Here is a 21,435-nt window from a genome sequence, read left to right as displayed (position 1 = left end):
AGACAGAAACAGACAGCATGATGTTTGTCTGCCAAATCATGGACGTCATCAAGATTCTTCAGCAAACCCCGGCAGTTCCACTGAATAATGCTCTGGGAACCCATAAGAAATGCACAGAAGAGGAAAAAGAATATAGACTGAACGACTACTCTAAGGCGTAAAGACCTTGTGGAACAACTGTCCATGAATGCGGATGGATTAAGGAGCTTGTACTCTCGGTGGAGGAACCCTTTGTTGTTGTTCCTTGGCTTTTCCTCCTCGTCCTCGGCCAGCTTTTTTCCCTCTCTGTTCCTTGCCCATGGAAAGACTTGGTAGACTCGAAGACGACTTCTGAGAGCCGCAGTCGTCGTCGTCGAGATCCATGCTCTGACTCGTGTTTTGAGACAGGCCCATGGCAATCCCGTCCCAAACGGAAGGGGATGCAACAACCTCCTCCGAGGCTAACATTGCATCTCCCTGGCTGTTCGTCTGAGAGGCCACTGGAGGAGAGCCCTCAGTGTCCCTCTCTTTGTGTTGGGGAGTGTGGAGGGGAGCCCCAGAGGTCTGGGTCTCCACCGATACTCTGAGTGGTGCCACTCCCCTGCGCACCACATCAGAGAAGGTTCCTTTCTTCTGGAACACCAATTGTGCCTTTGCTGCACTGTATGTGATATTTTGTTCCGTTTTCAGCTTGAGGATCTGTTTCTCCTCCTTCCAACACGGACATGATCTGGAGTAAACAGGGTGGTTACCCTTGCAATTGGCACACTGAAAGTCATTGCTGCACGACTCTGACGAATGGTCTTTGCCTGAGCACTTAGCACAGACGGGCTGCCCACGGCATACCTGAGAACCGTGGCCAAACCGCTGGCACTTGTAACAGCGACTCGGATTTGGGATGTAAGCCCTCACATTGCAACTGAGGTAACCGGCTTTGATTGTGTCTGGCAGCTTGTGGAGCTTGAAAGAAAGGATTATGTGCTTTGTTGGGATTTCTTTCCCATCCCTACGCATGACTATGCGCTTTACGGCTACCACACCGTGCTGTTGTAGGCCTTCTTGAAGTTCCGATTCCGAACAGTCAAGAAGGTCGCTCTCAGAAATTACTCCTTTAACAATGTTGAGACTCCGGTGTGAACTTACTGTGACAGATATCCCATTGATGCTTGTCAGTGAAAGAAGAGCACTGCTTTGCTCTCGCTTTTCAACATGGACCTGGATATCTCCAGAGCCCAGTTTCTTGGCATTGTATTCTTTACCTATCAGCTGTTCAAGTGCTTTCGCTATTACAAAAGGAGATACCTTTGACAGTGGTCTTGTGTCATCATTAGAGTGGACAACGAGAAACTTTGCAAACCATGGTTCGGGTGTTGAGGTATTTAAATCAATTTGCTGGTACTCGGTGCGGAACCGTTTCCGATTCCGATCTCGGGGTTTTAAAGAAGAGGAAGCCATAAAGGTGACAATACAATTCGATGCAAGGGTCCTGCCGCCCACCACGGAGCCCAACCAGGGGACCGCGTTTGACGCAGTAGCAGGTACGCCTACACTATACCCAAGTGCAGCTTCTGGAGAGTGAAAGACTGCCCAAGGTTGACCCTTGCCGCCAAAGAAGGTGAAAGGAGAAGGATTAGAAGGAAAGGATACAAAGGAGAAAGTAATGAGCGTGGGAGATGACGACTAAGCTGAATAGTCCTGGCCGGGCCTTCCAGGACCACCCGTCTATGGGAAGCAGGGGCCAAAGCGGTGTGTTGCTTTCCCAGAGGGGCCCCGAAGGGTCCTAAACAACCTCCGGGTCCACTCAACCGCCAGGATCCCCCTTTCCCCAGACACGGGAAAGCCAAGCACAGCGATACGTGGGGGTCTCCCTCCTGCGGCGACCCAACCGTGAGTGCAGGAGGGGGCTACTGCGGCTCCTGCCGGGCGATGGGGCCGCCAAGTTCCCGACGCCGGGAGAGCTCTGAAATAGACCTGCAGAGTGGGCCACTAGATGGCCGCTCAATTTCACAGTTGGCAGGTGCTATTGCGGCTATGGTGGAGCCGCAGAATGCTCTTAATTGTGGGTCTGAGAGCGACCTGGATCTATCTGAGCTCGCTGAGGCCATTGCGGCCGCTGGGGATGTTCCTCCGCAGGAGGTTACAGAGTTGGGTTTACCCCCCTATGGTGGTGGTAGTTGGCCTCCTGGAAACGGCTGCCCCTCTACTGCCGGACCCGCTGGTCCGTTCTTGCCGCTGGAGTCCGTGTCGGGCTTGGGCTCGTCTGGCTCTGCGTCCGCGGAGGCGTCGGGGTCCCTGTCGTACGGGCGCTGGTCCGATTCTGAGCTGGTGGCTCTTGCTAGGGCCGAGTTACAACTTCAAGGCCATCCTTTTGTGAACCAGGAGCTGGCCAGAAGGTTTACCACAAGATCGCTTATGGCGATTCGTATGATGAGGCACCAGCCTCGCTACAAGAGCATATTTCAAAGGGTGTCGTCAGAGCAGAACGTTCCGGTTGCTCCGACTATGGTTTCTTCAGCTGCTGTTCAGCAAGTGATTCAACTCAACTATACTGAAGTGTTACAAGATCTTCAGAGAGCAGGCATTAATGATCAAGCCACGGCTCATAATTTGGTCCATACTCCTCTGCATATGGCTGACCTGCGCAACATCTTACAACATTTTGGTGCGGTTCCATCTCGGCCTGCCACTCGAAATAACAGAAGAAGGAGAGCCTATATAACGAGGCATAATTCTAAGAAGGCTTGGAAACAGGCCAGGTTTGATCTTCATCAGAGGCTGTACAGAAAAGGTCCAAGAATTCTTGCCCATCATCTTTTGCTTGAAGAGGAGTCGGCTGAAGATGCAGTAACTTTGGATCAGGTGCATGAGACATATGACACTCTCTTTTCCTCTCATATCGCACCTTCTACATCTTATTCTACTGAAGCTCCGGTGCAACCGGTGGCGTGTCCCCTTGTGCTTTTCTCACCTGATGAGGTTGAGGTGGCTTTGCGAGGCATGGATGCAAGGTCATCACCAGGTCCAGATGGTCTTCGGGTGAGGGACGTTATGAAGATCCCCACCACAGTTCTCACTCACATCTTGAACAATTTCTTGTACTTCAAGAATATACCCGAGGATTTGAAGGCTTCTCGCACCGTTTTTATTCCCAAGAAAGCGGTTCCACGCTCAGCGGCAGATCTGAGACCCATCACGGTTGCTCCTATCTTGGCCCGTCTGTTGTCAAGGGTTTTACTCACCCGTTTTTCAAGTGCGGTTTCCTTTCATCCATTACAAGGAGGTTTCCAGGCGGACCGAAGTACAAGCACGAACCTTCTCCTGTTACAAGGTGTCATGAAGTATATGAAGAAGAAGCGCCGAAGTCTGTATGTGGCCAGCCTAGACATCAGGAAGGCTTTCGATTCCCTGGCCCACGAAGCGATTTTCTCTGCTCTCCAAGGAAGAGGTTTTCCGGACCATTACATTGACCTGGTCCGCAACTTGTATGAGGGGTGTTCCACTGTGTTTCATCTGGACGGTAAGACTGATGGCAAGAGGATCCCTGTGAAGCAGGGAATTAAACAGGGGGACCCACTTTCCCCGCTGATCTTCAATACCGTCCTGGACCCCCTCTTACATCACCTAAACTATTCGCATCTGGGAGTGTCGGTGGAACAGTCTGGGGCTTCGGCCCTGGCGTTCGCCGACGATATAGTACTGATGTCAGAAAGCTTCGAGGGACTCAGGGCACTCATTGACAGCACCGAGACCTTCCTGAAGACAACTGGGCTTGTTCTTAATCCATCTAAGACACAGTATTTCGGCTGGCGCTACGACGGGAGAAGGAAGTGGTTCAACTACTCTATTACACCACTCAAGATTGGCGATACTTTGGTCCACCCACGTCAAAAAGGAGTTCCCATTAAATATCTGGGACTGAGCCTGTTCCCCAACAGAGGACCGCAGACAGAAGACGGAATGGCGGAGAGGTTAGTGTCCATCATCAGGCAGGCTTCTTTGAAGCCATTTCAGCGTGTCAATTGCCTGAACACTCTGGTGTTCCCACGTTATCTTTATATTATGGCCAACTCCCTGTCTGTCTTGAGGGACTCTGCCAAGAAGGAGAAATCTTTGCGTAACGTGGTGAAGCAGGTCTTGCATCTGCCTCACTCTTTTCCAACAATTCATTGTCATTTGCCCGGTCGTGAGGGCGGTCTTGGCTTGCTCCAGCTACAGTGGGTCGCCGCAAGCATGCAGTTAAAGGGTTTGGCAAGAATGGCTCGATTGCGACATCCGTTTGTCGATGCCATCCTATCTGCAGCGTTGGCGGAACAAGAAAGGAAGCTTTGTACCTTCCTTGATATTCCAACTGGTATTTCGGCCCATTCCGATTTAATGTCAGCTTTGCACTGAGCCAGGAAAGCTCACACGGCACGCTCAATTGCTTCCTATAGCAATGGTAGTCTTTTTTCGCATAGAAGAGAGCCGGTGGGCAATGTGTGGCTCCGCCATGACTCTCGTTTCCTTAAGGACGGTGACCGCATTAAGGCTTTGCGCCTACGGACCAACCTCTTCCCAACGAGGGCGCTGTTTAACAAACATGCAAGCGACCCGAACGCCAGAGAATGCCAATTTTGTCCTGGGCAGGAGGAGACGGCTTTCCATATCCTGCAGGGTTGTGAACGAGTTCACTTACCCCGGGTAGCGAGGCACAACTACATATGCAACCAGGTGGTCCGTTTGGTCCGGAAGTACAACCCCAGTGCTACTATTACTCAGGAAAGGCTGTACACCTCCACGGATGGCGCTCGTTTGAAGCCAGACATTGTAGTGACGGACGGCGACTCGGTTACAATACTGCATGTGGCTGTTGCCTGGGACGCCACGCCGAGTAGGCTGGAGGTCGTCAATAGTTCAAAAGTTGCAAAGTACACTTGTCTGGCTGCAACGTTTCCAGATAAGCACGTGGAGGTGCGGGGGTTGTGCTTCGGAGCCAGGGGCGGCACTTGTGCCTCTACCAGGGATAGGGATGCCCTGCTGGATATGGGCCTTCCTAGAATTGATCTGGCGTGGTTGGCGTCCCGGGTCTTGGTTGGGAGCCTTATTGTTCTTGGTAGATTCAATCGCATGGTATAGTCTCCGTTGGTTACCATGGTCTCTTTAGGTGTCTTTTCGTCGCTCGAGATTTTATGGGTTGTCTTTCCCTTTTATCTGCTTTTAGTCCTCTTGGTGTCGCTTCTTTTAGCGGTTTTAACCAAGTGGGGCTGCTTGGGGTCATCAGGGCAGACCATCGCCTAACCCCTGGGTTGGCTAACCTAAGGGGTTGGCCTGAAACACGTCCCACTTGAACCGACGTTCGTTTTACCCCTTTTTTGGGGACAGTTCTAGTTTTAGCCCAATAAACGCCATTCTACTCATTCGACGCCTTCTACTTCTTCGACGCCAAGTGTTGGCCTGAGCAAGTGTTTGCCTGAGCCACGGTGCGGTCCGGCCTCCTCGTGGCGCCCCCTGGTAACGGCCGCAGTTGCCGGCTAACAGGACCGCACAACGGCTATTAAAGCCGTTTTCTAAAGCGACAATTTTTTGTTATATCAGTTTTTAGACCAGTCTGCTAATTGCGCTGATTGGTCAACGTTTTAGACGTTAAGCCGAACACACCACCACGCCTATCGAAGAGTGGACAACATCCTATCCACCGAGCGACTTGATTTGTCATTTTTGCAACGAGAGAGTGTCGTCAAGACCCAAGCTTGAGGAGCACTACAAGTTACATGATATAATCCTCATTTGGAGATGCGACGCGTGTGGGCAAAAGACCTCCCACTCCTCGAACATGATCTCTTCCCACCATTCCAAGTGCAAGAGGGCACATGCAAGAACCAGAGAACCATCCCGGGCGGGTGCTCGCGGGGACGCGGCGTCCAGGCCCGTGGGTGCGGTTGCTGGCCTTTCGGCCGGGGCGTCTTCGCTAATGCCTGCCCCTCGAGTCGTTGACGATACGCAGATCAAAACGGGTGATGCCCTTGAGGCAGCAGAGGTGCTCAGTGGGGACGTCAGGCCTGACCTGGCTCCTGCTAGTTGCAATAACTCATCTGTCACTCCAGCTGACGACATTTCAGCCTTGGCCGAGGCCTTGGCGCAGGCGGGGCTTTCGCCACCACGTATTGATGTACGCCAAAGCGGGAGTGCCCCAAGTGGGTCTCCTAGCTCTACTGCTTTGAACAACGAAGTGACTCTGCATACCACCCTGCATACAGTCTTCAGCACCCATATGCCCTCTTCAGAAGGTGCACCTCAGGTCACGACCGTGGGGGATGTGGCGTTGGCGTCGGCGCCTCTGGCGGGGGGGTCGGGTGCCGCGCCCGGGGGACCGGATGCGGCGGTCTCGTGGGTCTCGTACGGAAGGTGGACCCTATCAGAAATGAGACTTCTGGCCACCCTTGAAATGGAACTGGGCCCGCATCCCTTCATCAACCAGGAGCTCCATAAGCGGTACCCTACCCGCTCCCTCATGAGTATCCGGGGCATCCGGCATCTGGCGAAGTATAAGACAGTTCGAGCGACGGTGCTAAGCGAACAACGCCAAAGGAACATACCTGCTCCTGAAATTGCCCACGTCTACGCAGGGCCAAGTGATGACTTAGTTGTGGAAGAGCAAGAGGTGGAGCACATCGTGGGACTTGGTGTCCCTCACACCTTGGCCCTTCGCGTACGTGACTGCCCAATACAAGCCCAAGACTTGGAGGAAATTTATAGACTTTTCGACGTGGAGCATCCTACGGCGAATGCGGGTCGGGTCAAAGCACGAAAACAACGCCAGGAGCGCCCACCCAGGAACCGTCAGGAGAGAAGGAGGAGACGGTTTGCTGAGCACCAGCGACTGTATGCCAGGAGTCCCAGGGTGCTCTTGCACCAACTGATGACTGACAATGACGGGGAGGCCACTTCCTTGAAGGACCTACACGACTTCTTCGATCCGATCCTTTCGATGGCGTCATGCAGAGAAATCAGAGTGCCCGCCATGAGAGAAAAAATGAAGGTGGATATGAATCTGGTGGCCCCTGCTGAAGTAGAAGCTGCGCTGACACACCTTCACCTGAAGTCGGCGCCCGGGCCTGACGGCGTAACAGTTGCTTCCCTGAGGAAGATCCCAGTGGGGGTTTTAACCCACATCATGAACAACTTTATCAAGTTCCGTGCCATCCCAGCTGGGTTGAAGATGTCGCGCACAACTTTTATACCCAAGAAAAACGCTCCAGATGGTCCATCGGACTACAGACCGATTACTATCTCCCCGGTCTTGCTACGGCTCTTTTCAAGAATTCTTCTGGAGCGTCTGGCGTCAGCTAACAAATTCCACGACCTCCAAGCCGGATTCGAAAGTGATAAAAGTGCATCGTCTAATCTGCTGCTGCTCCAAGGAATCATGAGGGACGCAAAGAAGTCACACAGGTCGCTGTATGTAGCCAGCCTTGATATAAGAAAGGCCTTTGATTCTGTCAGCCACTACGCACTATTCGCTGCCCTTGCAGGACGGGGTTTAGAGGACGGCTACATTGCCCTCATTGAAGATATGTACCAGGGATGCAGTACCATCTTCCAGCTCGGACGTGAAACCGATGCAAGGCTCGTTGCAGTCAGACAAGGCATCAAGCAGGGCGATCCGCTTTCACCATTCTTATTTAACTGCATCATCGATCCCCTGCTACACATGCTCAACGACCTCGGTTTGGGTTACCACATTGGCTCCGCCTCCGCTGCTGCTATGGCATTCGCGGATGACCTCGTCTTCTTCTCGGAGAGCCACGCCGCACTGCAACAACTTCTCACACGTACGGAGCGGTACCTGGCCGACGTGGGGCTAAAACTCAACCCCGTTAAAACTCAGTATTTTGGTTGGACGTGGCCGGGTCCGTCAGGGTGGTTCGACTATGCTATCCCACCAGTGTGCGTCATGGGGACCCAGATTCAGTCCGTCCCGAGGGGCACCGCCATCCGCTACCTCGGTTTGAACATGCTCGCCAACAAGGGGCCTTCGCCTGTCGACAGCCATGCCGACGCAGCTATGAAGTTACTGGCCACAGCCGCGCTGAAGCCATTTCAGAAAGTCAAATGTCTCAAGGAGTTGGTGGTTTCGCGTCGCCTGTATACTTTGGCGAACTCTCTGTCAGTCATCCCGCACAGTGACAAGGCTGATCGACGCCATGCAGAATATGTCAAGAGAGTGTGCCATCTCCCAGCCTCCTTTCCTAACTCTCACATCTGGTTGTCTGCTCGGGAGGGAGGGCTGGCGATCATGCCCCTGCAGTGGTTGGCTCCGGCTACGCAGCTAAAGGGTTTGGCCAGACTACAGCGGCTGGGAAATGGCTTCGTCGATGCGGTGTTCTCCACAGTCTTAAACCAACACCAGGCGATGCTATGTCACAGACTGAAGATCCCTGAAGGCATCACTAACGCTCATCAACTCAATGAGGCCCTGCGACAGGGTAGGCAGCAATGGACTGAGGACTTGAAGGCTAAATATAGAAACAAGGGTCTCTTCGCTCACCAGAAGGACGCCGTGGGGAACCGATGGCTTCAGCCCGACAGCCGACTTATGAAGGATGGCGACAGGGTGAGGGGCCTTCGTCTGAGAACAGATTTATACCCTACGCGGGCCTTTTACAACAGGCACGCTACCAACCCAGCGGCCAGGTTATGCCAGCATTGCGGCGAGGGCGACGAAACAGCGTGCCACATATTACAATACTGTCCACGTGTTCATGGGCCGCGCGTGGAAAGGCATAATTTTACTGTCAAACAACTATGCAGACTGGCCAAGCAGTACAACCCGGATATTAAGATAACAGAGAAAGTTTTACCCTTGATGGTGTCAGGCTTAGGCCGGACGTAGTCCTAGAGCAGGGCAATGATGTGGCCATACTCGATATCGCAATAGCCTGGGACTCGTCGCGGCAGAATCTCGAGCCTAAGCACATGGAAAAGGTCGCTAAATACCAAGGGTTGGCGCAGTTGTTCCCCGACAAGAACGTAATTGTCTCAGGTGTTGTCTTTGGGGCTCGGGGAATGACCTGCGCGTCAACACAGAAAATCTGCAAGATCTTGGGCCTTTCTGTGGCGGACGTCGCGTGGCTTTCCGCGCGCACCCTTGTGGGCAGTCTAATTTGCCTCAATCGCTTTCACAAGATGGTGTGAGTGGTGTACTTGTCATCGTTCGGTTTTAATTTACTTTCGGCCAAACCCGTTCCCTTGCCTGTTTGAAACCCCTTTTTCTCCTACAAAATGAGCATGCCAGATGGCTAAAGCCCATAACATCCTTGCGGCGTTTCGCGCCGCTGGGCATGCAGCATCTGGTTTGGCCATTATTTTTATCCCCTTGTGGGGACATTTTCAGTTCTAGCCAAATAAACGCCATTCTACTCATTCGACGCTTTTCTCCACGTTCGGATCCTGCATCTCAAGAGAAAATTAAAAAAGTATGGTGTAACGGCGGGGGAATATATTGTGTTCTTTCGAGTTGGGTTCTTTCGAGTTGGGTCCTCGGGTCCTCTGAGGAGTCAGAGGGCTCGTCATAGGGCAGAGCTCTAGGTGAGCGTCGGAAACGGTCTGTCCTGGCACCCCAACCCCGCCTCCACGTGGTAGGACCCGGGCAACGCCTTTGGCGGCTAAAGGGGCAACTGGGGTGCGAAGCTATTGGCGGGACTGGCTCCCCCGCGGCCGTAAGGCTTGGTGCTGTGCAGTTTCTTGTCCTCACCCGTTCTCCCCCCGTCAGGCGACGGGGTGGCAGCACCCCCCGATGGAGGGTAAGGAAACGTCAATGGTCCATACGTCTGTTGTTCGAGTTCCTGCGCGTCTCTAACGGCGGGGCTCCCGGCGGTACCTGTTGTTCACCAAACCCCCCATTGGCTGGGTTCCGTGGCGGTTGCGTGTAACCCAGCTTCTTGGGAGCCGGGGGATATGGTGCAAGACACGATGACCGGGAGGTGTGGCGGCCTCCTGTGACAGCAGCTTTAGGGGTAACTCCCTGCGACCCACTCACGGGTGCTGGGTCAAAGTTCATTAGGATCTCGCAGACGAGGGACATGAATTTGCCCTCATGCCTCGAGTCATGGGCCCTCAGGGAGGCTAGGAGGTGTAGCGACCTCCTGTAATCCAGCGATTGGAGGCGGAGAGGTACTGGGAGGCTTTGGCAACCTCTTGGTGCTACCCGTCGAGTGGAGTGGTGTACGGGGCTGGTACGGACTCAGGCCGTGGACCCAGGACGTCTCTCGGAAGAGCTGGGTCCTCTCTGGGAGCTGTCTCCTTTGAGGGGTCCCGGCTATGTCAGGCGAGCACTGCCGAGAACATCAAAGTTTGCGAATGATGGCAAGGGGTGTCTCCCGGTGGCCATGTACTGCGAGTGGGGGCACTCCGCGCCAGACAGACATAGCCCAATAAACGCCATTCTACTCATTCGACGCTTTTCTCCACGTTCGGATCCTGCATCTCAAGAGAAAATTAAAAAAGTATGGTGTAACGGCGGGGAAATATATTGTGTTCTTTCGGTAGCTTAATAAACGCCATCCTACTCATTCGACGCTTTTCTCCACGTTCGGATCCTGCATCTCAAGAGAAAATTAAAAAAGTATGGTGTAACGGCGGGGGAATATATTGTGTTCTGCCCGGCGTGCCCGTTTGCCCGGCGTGGCACACCTTTTTCGTTGCTTCTTTTCTGTGTCTTGCGAAGTGTTCTGTACGGTGTGTCACAAGTGCTCCCCCACCTCCTCGTGGTGCCGGGTGGTAACGGCTCTGCTTTTTGCATAGCCGGCCAAGTGGGGAGCGCAGGCCTTTTGGCCTGGTGCAGGTGAAACCTGTGTTTCTTCTTCTTTTGGGTCTCCCTGTTCATAGCACAGGGGGCCTACACCTGCACCTTTGAGTGCGAGCGTTTTACTCTTTCTTTGAGGATGGCGACCCATGAATGGGTTACCGTCTATCCACCACAAGTCAGTCTTTCTTGTCACCTTTGTGACCTTCCTGTGTCGTCACGACCCAAACTCGAGAGCCATTACCTTCTTACACACAGTACAAGGCTCATATGGAAGTGTGGTGTTTGCTTGAACAAAACATCCAATTCAAGTAAAACCATATCATCACACCACACCAAATGCAAAAGAAAGTTCAGTTCCCAGGCAGACCCCTCTGGCTCGGGTGCGTTCGGGGCGGCTTGCGCCGCATCGGGTGGGCCTTGCGAGTCGACGGCTGCAGTCCCTAGTCCCAATCCAGAAATTCTTCCATGCTCTCCTGATGGGGGTGGCAACATCAGGGAGCAAAGTGTCTTAAGTCCGGCGAAGCCGGCTCCACAGTCAAACGACGAGAGGTGTTCTCCCCTCGGGGAGGCATCGAATATTTCGGGGCAGGTTATTCTAAGTCCGGCTATGCCAGAAGTCGGTCCTTCTCTTGAGGTTGTGGCTGACGAGCCTGATACCCCTATGACAACGAGCGAGTCACAGTTGGCTCATTTGTTGGCGGACAGGGGTATTGCCCCCCCCCCCTCCTCTGTTTGCCGAAACAGCTCGTGGATTGGTCTCTGCACCAATCGTATGGCAGAGAGGCAACATCGAGCCTCAACATTCTCAGTCTTTGCATTCTGGTGGTTCTGGGGACTGCGAAGTTGATGAGTCGGGTCCGCACGGGGCGGTGCTGGCCGCTTCGGATGCGTCGGAGCCATTGAGGCCTGCAATGTCTTATGGTCGTTGGACCAAAGCAGAAATGCATCTCCTTGCTGTGCTTGAGCTAGATTTGGGACAACATCCATTCATCAATCTTGAATTGTCCAAGCGTTACCCCACCCGCTCACTTATGAGCATCAGGGGTATACGGCATCTTCAAAAGTATAAACAGATACTGGCGGCCGCACGGTCAGCACGGTACAAGGAAAGACAGGAATCTTTGAATCAAGAGCAGTGTGTGTCTGAATGTAGTATGAGGTCAGAAGGCGAAGTCACTGAGCTCAGTGTGGAGGACCTTGAGAGAGCGGGACTGCCGCGGGACCTTGCCGAAAAGATTCTTTCTGGACCATTGCAATATAACGATTTGGAGAAAGTTTATCGAATTTTCAATGCTTTTCCCCAACCAAAGCGTCAACGCACTATGCCAACTACAACAGCCCAGCCTAGTACGAAGGCAGCGAGAAGGAGAGAGAAATACCGTGAGCATCAGCGTCTTTACAGAATGGGACCGAAGGTCCTTGTTCACCAGCTACAAGCTGAGGGGGTGAGCTCCCCTGTCACGTTGGCTGATGTTCACTCCATCTATGATCCACTCTTCTCTTCTCCTTCTAAAGCCAGTGTCTCGGTGCCTTCGTCTAGAAGTAAGGTCAAGGCGTATTGCGGTCCTGTTGCAGACTCTGAAGTTGGGGAGGCATTGGGCTCCTTTAAGAATGGCACTTCTCCCGGTCCAGATGGAATGACTGTCGAGTTGTTGAAGCGGGTCCCCGCGGTTGTCCTTGCTGCAGTGCTTAACAATTTCATGAAATTTGTGGTCGTTCCACCTGAGCTCAAACAGTCAAGAACCATCTTTATTCCTAAGGTACCAAGGCCTGAATCGGCGTCCGATTTCAGGCCTATCACGATCTCACCCTTGGTCCTTAGGTTGTTCTCCAAGATCTTATTGTCTCGCCTTTCGGCCGAAAATCGTTTCCACGATTTGCAAAGTGGGTTTGAGAGTGACCGGAGCACGAGCTCCAATCTCTTGCTTCTTCAGGGCATCATGTTGCACTCCAAAAGAACACATAAGCCCCTGTACGTGGCGAGTTTGGACGTTAGGAAGGCTTTTGATTCCTTGAGCCACAATGCCATCTTTTCAGCCCTCGAGGGCAAGGACGTGCCACGACTTTTCCAGGAGTTGGTTAAGGAATTGTATACTGGCAATACCACCACATTTCACTTGAACGGCAGAACAGACGGCGCCAGAGTCGCTGTACGACAAGGTATTAAGCAAGGAGACCCCTTGTCACCCTTCCTTTTCAACTGTGTGTTAGACCCTCTTCTTGCCCAATTGAACCAGTCCGAGTTCGGCTATCACGCAGGAGCGGCCTCGGCTGCCTCCATGGCCTTCGCTGACGATTTGCTGGTGTTTTCTGAGAACCATTCTGCCCTAACAAAGCTGTTGCAGATGGTTGAGACATATATGACGTCTGTTGGTCTCACGTTGAATCCTCGGAAAACCCAGTATTTCGGTTGGCGTTGGAACAGCGAAACCGGCTGGTTCGACTACGGTGCACCACCTGTGGAAATTGCAGGAGCACGGGTGGATGCGTTGGGAAGAGGAGGTGTCGTGAAGTACCTGGGGGTCTCCTTATCCGTCAGTAAGGGTCCTCTGTTGGAGGATAAGTACAACGACTCAGTTGCCCGATTGTTGATGAAGGCGTCGTTAAAGCCGCTTCAGAGAATCAAATGCTACAAAGAACTAGTAGTATCGCGCCAGTTATACCTCCTTTCCAACTCCCTGGCTGTTTTGTCCCAGTCACAAAAAGTTGATAAGTGGCACAGGTCCTACATCAAGAAAACAGCACATCTTCCGGGATCTTTTCCTAACGTCCTGCTCTGGCTACCTTACAGGAGTGGTGGTATGGGGCTTTTGCCAGTGCTGTGGACAGCTCCAGCAGTCCAGTTGAAGTCGTTGGGTAGACTGCGGCGCCTCGGCAACATGTTTGTTGACGAAATCTTTAACGAGGTGCTCGGAGGCTACGCCTCGAGACTGTCCACAGTCCTGGGTCTTCCTGACGGAATAGTGCATGGAAGGGAGTTGCAACTTGCCCTGAATGATAGCAAGAGAAAATGGTTCGGTGACAAAAAAGGTGGTTATGTTAAGAGGGATGTTTTTGCCTTTGAGAAGGACCTTCTCGGTAATCGATGGCTGCACCCAGACTGCCAATTTCTTAAAGAAGGCGACAAAATCAAGGCCTTGCGGCTCAGAGCAGATGTCTTTCCAACACGCTCTCTTTTCAACAAACACGCCAGGGACCCCACGGCCAGGCTCTGTCACCACTGTCATGAAGCCGAAGAGACGCCTTGCCACATCCTTCAGTACTGCGAACGAGTGCATGGCCCCAGAGTCGAGTGCCACAACTTCATTGCCAAACAGTTGCAAAGACTTGTTGTTAAGTACTCTCCCAGTACTAAAGTTACTGCGGAGAAGGTCTTTACTGTTGATGGCGCTCGGCTCAAGCCAGATCTTGTATTAGATAGGGGGCATGAGGTAGTGGTGCTGGATGTGGCAATCGCGTGGGACTCTTCTGCGGCCAATTTGGAGAAGAAGGCAAAGGAAAAATCAGAAAAGTATGCCTGTTTGGCTCAACTTTTTCCGGGCAGAACGTTCAGAGCGGTCGGGGCGGTCCTTGGAGCCAGGGGTCTGGTTTGTCAATCCATGCGGAAGCTGTGTGAAGAACTTGGGCTTTCAAGGTCAGATGTTTCATGGTTGGCGGCCAGAGCCCTGGTGGGTAGTTTGATCTGCCTGAGTCGGTTTGTACGTAAGGTATGACTGGGGCAGCTATCGGTTCGGTGTGGTCTTGCTAGATCTTCTCATGGTGTTGCCAAGTTTTCTTATGGGTGTTGCTAGATCTTTACGCATAGTGTATTAATACACTAAAAAGATCTTGCGTCAGCAGTCCGAGCGTTTTTTGTGCTCGTGGGCTTATCAATATTCTTGAATATCGCTAGCAAATACATCTTCTTCAAACATCTTGTGGCAAATACACCTTCTTTTAATGGTGTTGCTAGATCTTCTTGTGGTTTTGCTAGATCTTTAACGCACAGTGTATTAGTACACTTTAAGATCTTGCGTTAGCAGTCCGAGAGTTTTTTTTTTGTGCTCGGTTGCTTCATTACATTCTTGAACATTGTAGCAAATACACCTTCTTGAACATCCTGTAGCAAATACACCTTTCTTTGATCTTTGGTGATGCTGCTAGATCTTCTTGTGGTCTCTTTGGGTCTTTAGCGCACAGTGTATTATTACACTTGAGATCTTTGCGTTGGCATTACGAGCGGCTGTTTGCTCATTTGCCCCATTAATATTCTTGTCCATCTTGTACCAATTAGACGTTCCTGAACATCTGGTAGCAAATACACCTTCATACAATACGTAGCAAATACACCTTTTTTAAGTATACCTTCTTTGATCATTACGTAGCAAATACACCCTCAGTGCAATCTACAGTTCTTGACCAGTAAGCAAATACCACCTTGCTGGCTTTTCCCCCCTTGATTTTGCCATAGGGAAGTGGTGAGGTGTTCCCGTGGTTTTGCTAGAGTACATCGGGACTCCTCTTTTGTGTTTCCAGTTTTAAGTTGTTGAGGCATACCTCGCTCCACTCTTCTTAGCCACTTGTCGGGCAGTGTTTTAATACAGTAAATTATTATTATGTGTTATGCATGTTTTATGCATTTTTGGTCTTAATCCCAAGTTTGGGTCTGCGACCACCAAGCTCGCTACGCTCCGCGCGGCGAGTTCTGCAGAGCCCCGGCTTGGCTTTTTAACCCCTTGTGGGTACATTTATGTTTTAGCCAAATAAACGCCATTCTACTCATTCGACGCTTTTCTCCACGTTCGGATCCTGCATCTCAAGAGAAAATTAAAAAAGTATGGTGTAACGGCGGGGGAATATATTGTGTTCTTTCGGTAGCTTAACAAACGCCATTCTACTCATTCGACGCTTTTCTCCACGTTCGGATCCTGCATCGCAAGAGAAAATTAAAAAAGTATGGTGTAACGGCGGGGGAATATATTGTGTTCTTTCGGTAGCTTAATAAACGCCATTCTACTCATTCGACGCTTTTCTCCACGTTCGGATCCTGCATCTCAAGAGAAAATTAAAAAAGTATGGTGTAACGGCGGGGGAATATATTGTGTTCTTTCGGTAGCTTAATAAACGCCATTCTACTCATTCGACGCTTTTCTCCACGTTCGGATCCTGCATCTCAAGAGAAAATTAAAAAAGTATGGTGTAACGGCGGGGGAATATATTGTGTTCTTTCGGTAGCTTAATAAACGCCATTCTACTCATTCGACGCTTTTCTCCACGTTCGGATCCTGCATCTCAAGAGAAAATTAAAAAAGTATGGTGTAACGGCGGGGGAATATATTGTGTTCTTTCCCCTGTTGGGGGGCGTGGCTCAGGATTTCGATTGCGTGTGCTGTGCGACTTTCTTTACGCTATCGAATCGAGGTTCTTGGTTTTATCCTGAGTCACGGGCGGTCCGGCCTCCTCGTGGCACCCCCTGGGCAACGGCAGCAGCAGCCGGCGAACGGACCGCCCACGGCAGAAGCCGTGGTAGGAGCGCAAAATCAGTATTTTCGAAGTTTTAGCCTCCCGGGTAGAACCCTAGGAGTGCACCGTTCTTACCTGGCTGGGCGGAGACTTACGGAAGATGGAAGATTGGGAGGTTTCTTTCCCACCAGGAGAGCTGGTATGTCATATATGCCAGGCTCGTCTCACATCCAGAGAGAAATTTGAACGTCACTACCAAGATCATTCCCTGCGAATCAAGTGGCGGTGCAGTCTGTGCCAGCAAAAGACTCTATGGACAGCAAAGAGTATGTCGTCACATCACTCTAAATGTCGGAAGCGGCAAGAGAGAAACCCTGTCAGAGAGGGAGAATCCCACGAGGAGGATATGACCAGAAGAAATGCAGTCATGGACGATCCCAATGACCGAAGCTTGGACCATGTGGCACCCTCCCCGGGCGGGTCGGGGCCGCCTCTGGTTGGGGCGGGATCGGGCGTGCCCGACTCCGAGACTGAGGCCCCTGTACAGGCGGCAATGAGTGACGAAACGTCCAATGAAAACAAGGAGGTGGATATTTCTTCTGATCCCGTGCCTACGCCCAACTTGTCCCAGCTGGCATCTATGCTGGCAGGCGAGGAGTTGACGCCTCCTCTGGGACGGCCTGATGGGCCTTATAACTTCACTGAGCAGATTGATTCTTGCTATGGGCTTGTTGATCTACCGTCTGGCACAGTGGACATACCTCCCTTAATGAACGATGGTGACTCGGTCTCGGGGCCGGGTTTGGCCGGTCCTGTCCCGGCTGGGGTGGTCGTGGCCCCTCGGGGGTGGTGTCGTATGGTCGATGGACCGAAGCTGAGCTGACACTCATGGCCAGGGCGGAAATGGACCTCAATGATCATCCCTTCAAAAATCAAGAACTCCATAGGAGATACCCCCACCGCTCGCTCCAGAGCGTCCGCATGATGCGGCATTCACAAAGGTACAGAGGGATACTACGAGACCTGCAAGAGCGAGAACGGCAGACCCGTCCGATATCTCCTATAGGGGAGGAGACCCAAGGCACACGTGCTACACTTAGTGTGGAGGACCGGGGTAACACCTTATCGGCGGCTTCATTGCCCGAAGAGTTGGTCAATAGAATTCTTGGAGGCCCTTTACAAGCTCAAGACATCGATGCTGTTTATGAGGTGTACGGTGTTGTTCGTGCTTGTCCACGTGGGAAGAAGAATGCTGGAGCCGGAAGAGGCTCGGAGCCTAAGACGGCTCGTGGACGGCGCCACAAAAGGTTTCGAGAACATCAGAGGTGATATGCTAAAGGACCTAAAGTATTATGCCACGACCTTATGGCGGAATCGAGCGACACCAGAGTTACTCTATCAATGCTCCATGAAGAGTTTGACCCGATCTTCTCGGCTCCGTCTCCTAGAGACGTCCAGGTGCCTCCGGTCCGTCACCCGATGCCAGTCCCAGTTGGAGCTATAGAAGCGGCAGAGGTGGAGGGATGTCTCTCGGCAATGAGGCAGCGGTCCGCCCCTGGCCCGGATGGGATTACCGTGGAAGCACTCAAGAAGATCCCCGCAGAAGTTGTAGCTGAGATCCTTACCAATTTTCTTCGGAACGGTTGTGTCCCACCTAATCTGAAGGAGTCCAGGACAGTCTTTGTGCCGAACAGAGCGAAACCCAATGGACCCGGGGATTACCCACCCATAACTGTGTCGCAGCTACTCCTGAGGCTGTATACTAAGGTGCTCCTGCATAGATTTGCTCCTACTGCAAAGTTCCACGACCTGCAGAACGGGTTTGTGGAGGACAGGAGTACATCCAGTAATCTGCTGTTACTTCAGGGTTTGATGAGATTTGCCAAGCAACACCACAGGCCTTTCTATGCGGCCAGTTTAGACTTGAGAAAGGCTTTTGATATGCTGAGCCACCACGCAATCTTCAAGGCGCTCAAGGGTAGGCAGCTCACTCAAGACTACATCGAGATCCTAGAAGAAATGTACGGCGGCTGTACTACGTCATACTGGGTGGACGGCAGCACTGATGGCATCAAGATTCCGGTCCGTAGGGGAGTGAAGCAGGGGGACCCATTGTCCCCCTTCTTGCTTAACTGTGTCCTGGATCCGCTACTACACCAACTCAACGCATCCGGATTAGGCTTTCAAGTAATGCAGACCTCGGCGTCAGCTATGGCTTTCGCCGATGACATCATCCTGTTCTCCGACAACAGAGCTGCGCTGCAGGAGCTCGTACGCATCACTGAAGCCTACATGAACCAGGTCCATCTATGCATTAATCCTCAGAAGACACAGTACTTTGGCTGGACTTGGTCCAGTCAAAGCGACTGGTTCAATTATGATATTCAGCCGCTATACGTCGGTGGGAACGAGGTCAAGGCCAAGGGGAAAGAGGAGCCAGTGAGATATCTGGGACTTAACCTGTTTGTTCATAAGGCACCTACGGTGGACGATACCAAGACAGAAGACCTGATGGAAGTCATTGACAAGGCGGCTCTGAAGCCTTTTCAGAGGCTTCATTGCTTCAAGGAGATAATAGTTCAGCGGAGGTTATATACGCTTGCCAATTCCATCAACATTTTGGCCCAAGTAGAAAAACTGGATGCAGTCCATGTCAAGAAAGCTAAAAGGTATCTCCATCTACCTGGAAGCTTCCCTACCGCACATATATGGATGCCACACAGAAGAGGTGGTCTTGGAGTGACGCAGCTGGCCTTTACAGCAGTCGCGGTCCAAATCAAGGCTCTCGCCAGACTTCAACGCGTAGGCAACTGTTTCATCGACGAGCTGGGCAACGAGCTACTGGGGGCCCACCTGGATTCGCTTTGTCCGCGTGTTTGCATACCGACGGGAATTACGGATGTCCGCGAACTACACAGAACACTGCGGGAAGCGCATACTCGGTGGGAGAATGACGTGAAGAGAAGATACACCAACAAATCCATCTTTGCGCACGAGGGAGACGCCATGGCCAATCAGTGGTTACAGCCCAAGTCCAAGCACATGAAAGAGGGGGATAAGATTCGAGCGCTCCGTCTGCGGACAGGAGTCTACCCATGTCGAGCCCTGTATAATAAGCACGCCCAGGACCCTAGTGCTAGACTGTGCCACCATTGCCGGGAAGCAGAGGAAACTCCCGCCCATATTCTGCAGTACTGCGAGCGTGTGTATGGGCCACGCATAGAGCGACACAATTTCGTGTGTCAACAGATGGCCCGCCTTATCCATAAGTTTAATCCTTCAGCGACGGTGCGTCAGGAACAAGTGTTCACAGTTGCAGGAGCTAGGCTCAAGCCTGACCTGGTCGTTGAAGATGAGGATAAAGTCGTTGTGGCTGATGTGGCCATCTGTTGGGACAGCTCTTTGACAACACTCGAGCAGAAGACAAGAGACAAGGTCAACAAGTATGAACCTCTGCGTAACCTGTTTCCCGGAAAGGAAGTTCATGTAGAGGGGGTGGTATTCGGGGCACGGGGCCTGACATGTGGAACAGCAAGAAGAGTGTGCGGTGCATTTGGGCTCACTAGGAGCGATATATCCTGGTTGGCATCGCGCGTGATAGTCGGCAGTCTTATCTGTCTCTCTAGATTCGTGCGAAAAGTTTGACTTCGCAAATCTTAGTTTTAGAATGTTTCTTTTTTGTTCTCCGCTCAGGCCTGTTTTTAGGAGGGGCTAGTCCGGTTAGTTAAAGTTATTTTCACCAGGGCCTTAAGAACGGCACTTGGTGTCAGTACAGCGCGGCCCTCATGGGTTCGTGTGGCACACAATGCCGGGCTTGGCCTAGCTTTTAACCCTGTAAAGGGACAGTATTAGCTTTAGCCAAATAAGCGCCATTCTACTCATTCGACGCTTTTCTCCACGTTCGGATCCTGCATCTCAAGAGAAAATTAAAAAAGTATGGTGTAACGGCGGGGGAATATATTATGTTCTTTCTTTCTTGTGTTCTTTCTTTTGTGTTTGGGGGGTGGTTGCCAAGGTTCCCCCTGCTGTCTGTGTGCTGTTTGCGTGCCGATCAGCGAGCTAGTGGCGTGTCCCTAGTGCGATTTGTCTTTCTTCTGACTGTGTTTAGCCTTGGCAACCCGGCGGACCCACGTCCTCGTCGTGCCCCCTGGGCGGGAGCCAGAAGTTTCTGGCTCCCGGCTAAGTGGTCCGCCGCAGGGTCCCACACCCGTTGAGAGAGGAAATTTCAGTTTACTCCACTCTCCAGAACTAGGTACTCAGCCTGGTTCAGACCTCTCTCCTTCCCTTCCCCCATTCTGTGCTCCGACCCTTGCGGGATGGACGACAAAACAATTTTTATCCCCCCCCGGACCTGGTCTGCTAAGTCTGCGAGACCTCCTCCTCCTCACGAGCAAAGCTACAGCAACATTATGCTGAGTCTCACAGCATCCGAGTCAAATGGAAATGCTCTATTTGTCAAGAGCGGGAGTTCGACCTAGTACGCTCCATGTCGTCCCATGTAACAAAATGCGGCCGTCGCAATCCGGCCAGCACCCAAGAACCGGCGGTCAGAGGTATGGCGTCCTCTGATACGAAGAGAATGGCTGCTTCAGCCCCTTTACCATCCCTTGCTGGAGTCCGACAGAACAGCAGGAAATTATTTCCCACGGTCGCTGGACAGAATCGGAGCTGTGTGCACTTGCCAATCTCCAAGTTGCATTGGTCGGACATCCTTTCATCAACCAAGAATTAGCGAAGCTATTTCCCACAAGAACGCTAATGGCCATCCGCAATGCAACGTCATCAAGCACGGTATAAGGCAATTCTGGAGGTGGCACTAACAAACCCCACCCCAGCGCTCATGATGGCTCCTGGGCCGACGAGCAGCAGACTGTGGCCGTCTATACCTGATACGATAACTCAGAATGTGGCCCCAACCACCCAGACTACGGATATAGCCCTCTCATCCAGGAACTCTGAGGCTACTCTTTCAAATGTGGATCCAAACGATGCTCAGACGATGGCCGGAAATTCAACCACCAACACAAGGGCAACAACTCCAAATGAGCCCATTGAACACTCTCTAGAGGAGTTGGTGGACTCTGCACCAGAAGGAGCCTCAGCGGAGACCCGGGCGAGCACTATTGCGGCCCTCGGGGGCGGGGTTCCGGACGTGCCCGGCGTCACCTCTAACTCCATGGATCAGTCCCGCCTCACTTGCACAGTAAAGGAAGCTTATGGCTATGAAG

At 52.1% G+C, this 21,435-nt stretch overlaps 1 protein-coding gene across 1 annotated transcript; it reads right to left on the bottom strand.

The window, feature by feature from the left end:
- Window positions 1-592: 592 nt before the first annotated feature.
- Window positions 593-1,434, bottom strand: LOC135372318 (uncharacterized). Its single transcript, XM_064605960.1, has 2 exons — window positions 826-1,434; window positions 593-709 (listed from the first exon to the last, which is right to left on the bottom strand). The coding sequence occupies exons 1-2, from the start codon at window positions 1,432-1,434 to the stop codon at window positions 593-595; spliced, it is 726 nt and encodes a 241-aa protein (XP_064462030.1).
- Between the last annotated feature and the right edge of the window lie 20,001 nt (window positions 1,435-21,435).

This window comes from Ornithodoros turicata, unplaced genomic scaffold (genome assembly GCF_037126465.1).
Source record: "Ornithodoros turicata isolate Travis unplaced genomic scaffold, ASM3712646v1 Chromosome14, whole genome shotgun sequence".
In the NCBI taxonomy this organism is placed as follows: domain Eukaryota; kingdom Metazoa; phylum Arthropoda; class Arachnida; order Ixodida; family Argasidae; genus Ornithodoros; species Ornithodoros turicata.
The sequence above is the reverse complement of the archived record's forward strand: the minus strand, read 5'-3'. Positions and strand labels throughout refer to the sequence as shown.

Excerpts from the sequence above, each read along its gene's own strand:
- LOC135372318 (XM_064605960.1), bottom strand. The coding sequence starts at position 1,434 with ATGGCTTCCTCTTCTTTAAAACCCCGAGATCGGAATCGGAAACGGTTC. Across the intron at positions 710-825 it reads GGTTTGGCCACGGTTCTCAG|ATCATGTCCGTGTTGGAAGG; the intron begins GTATGCCGTGGG and ends TGTTTACTCCAG.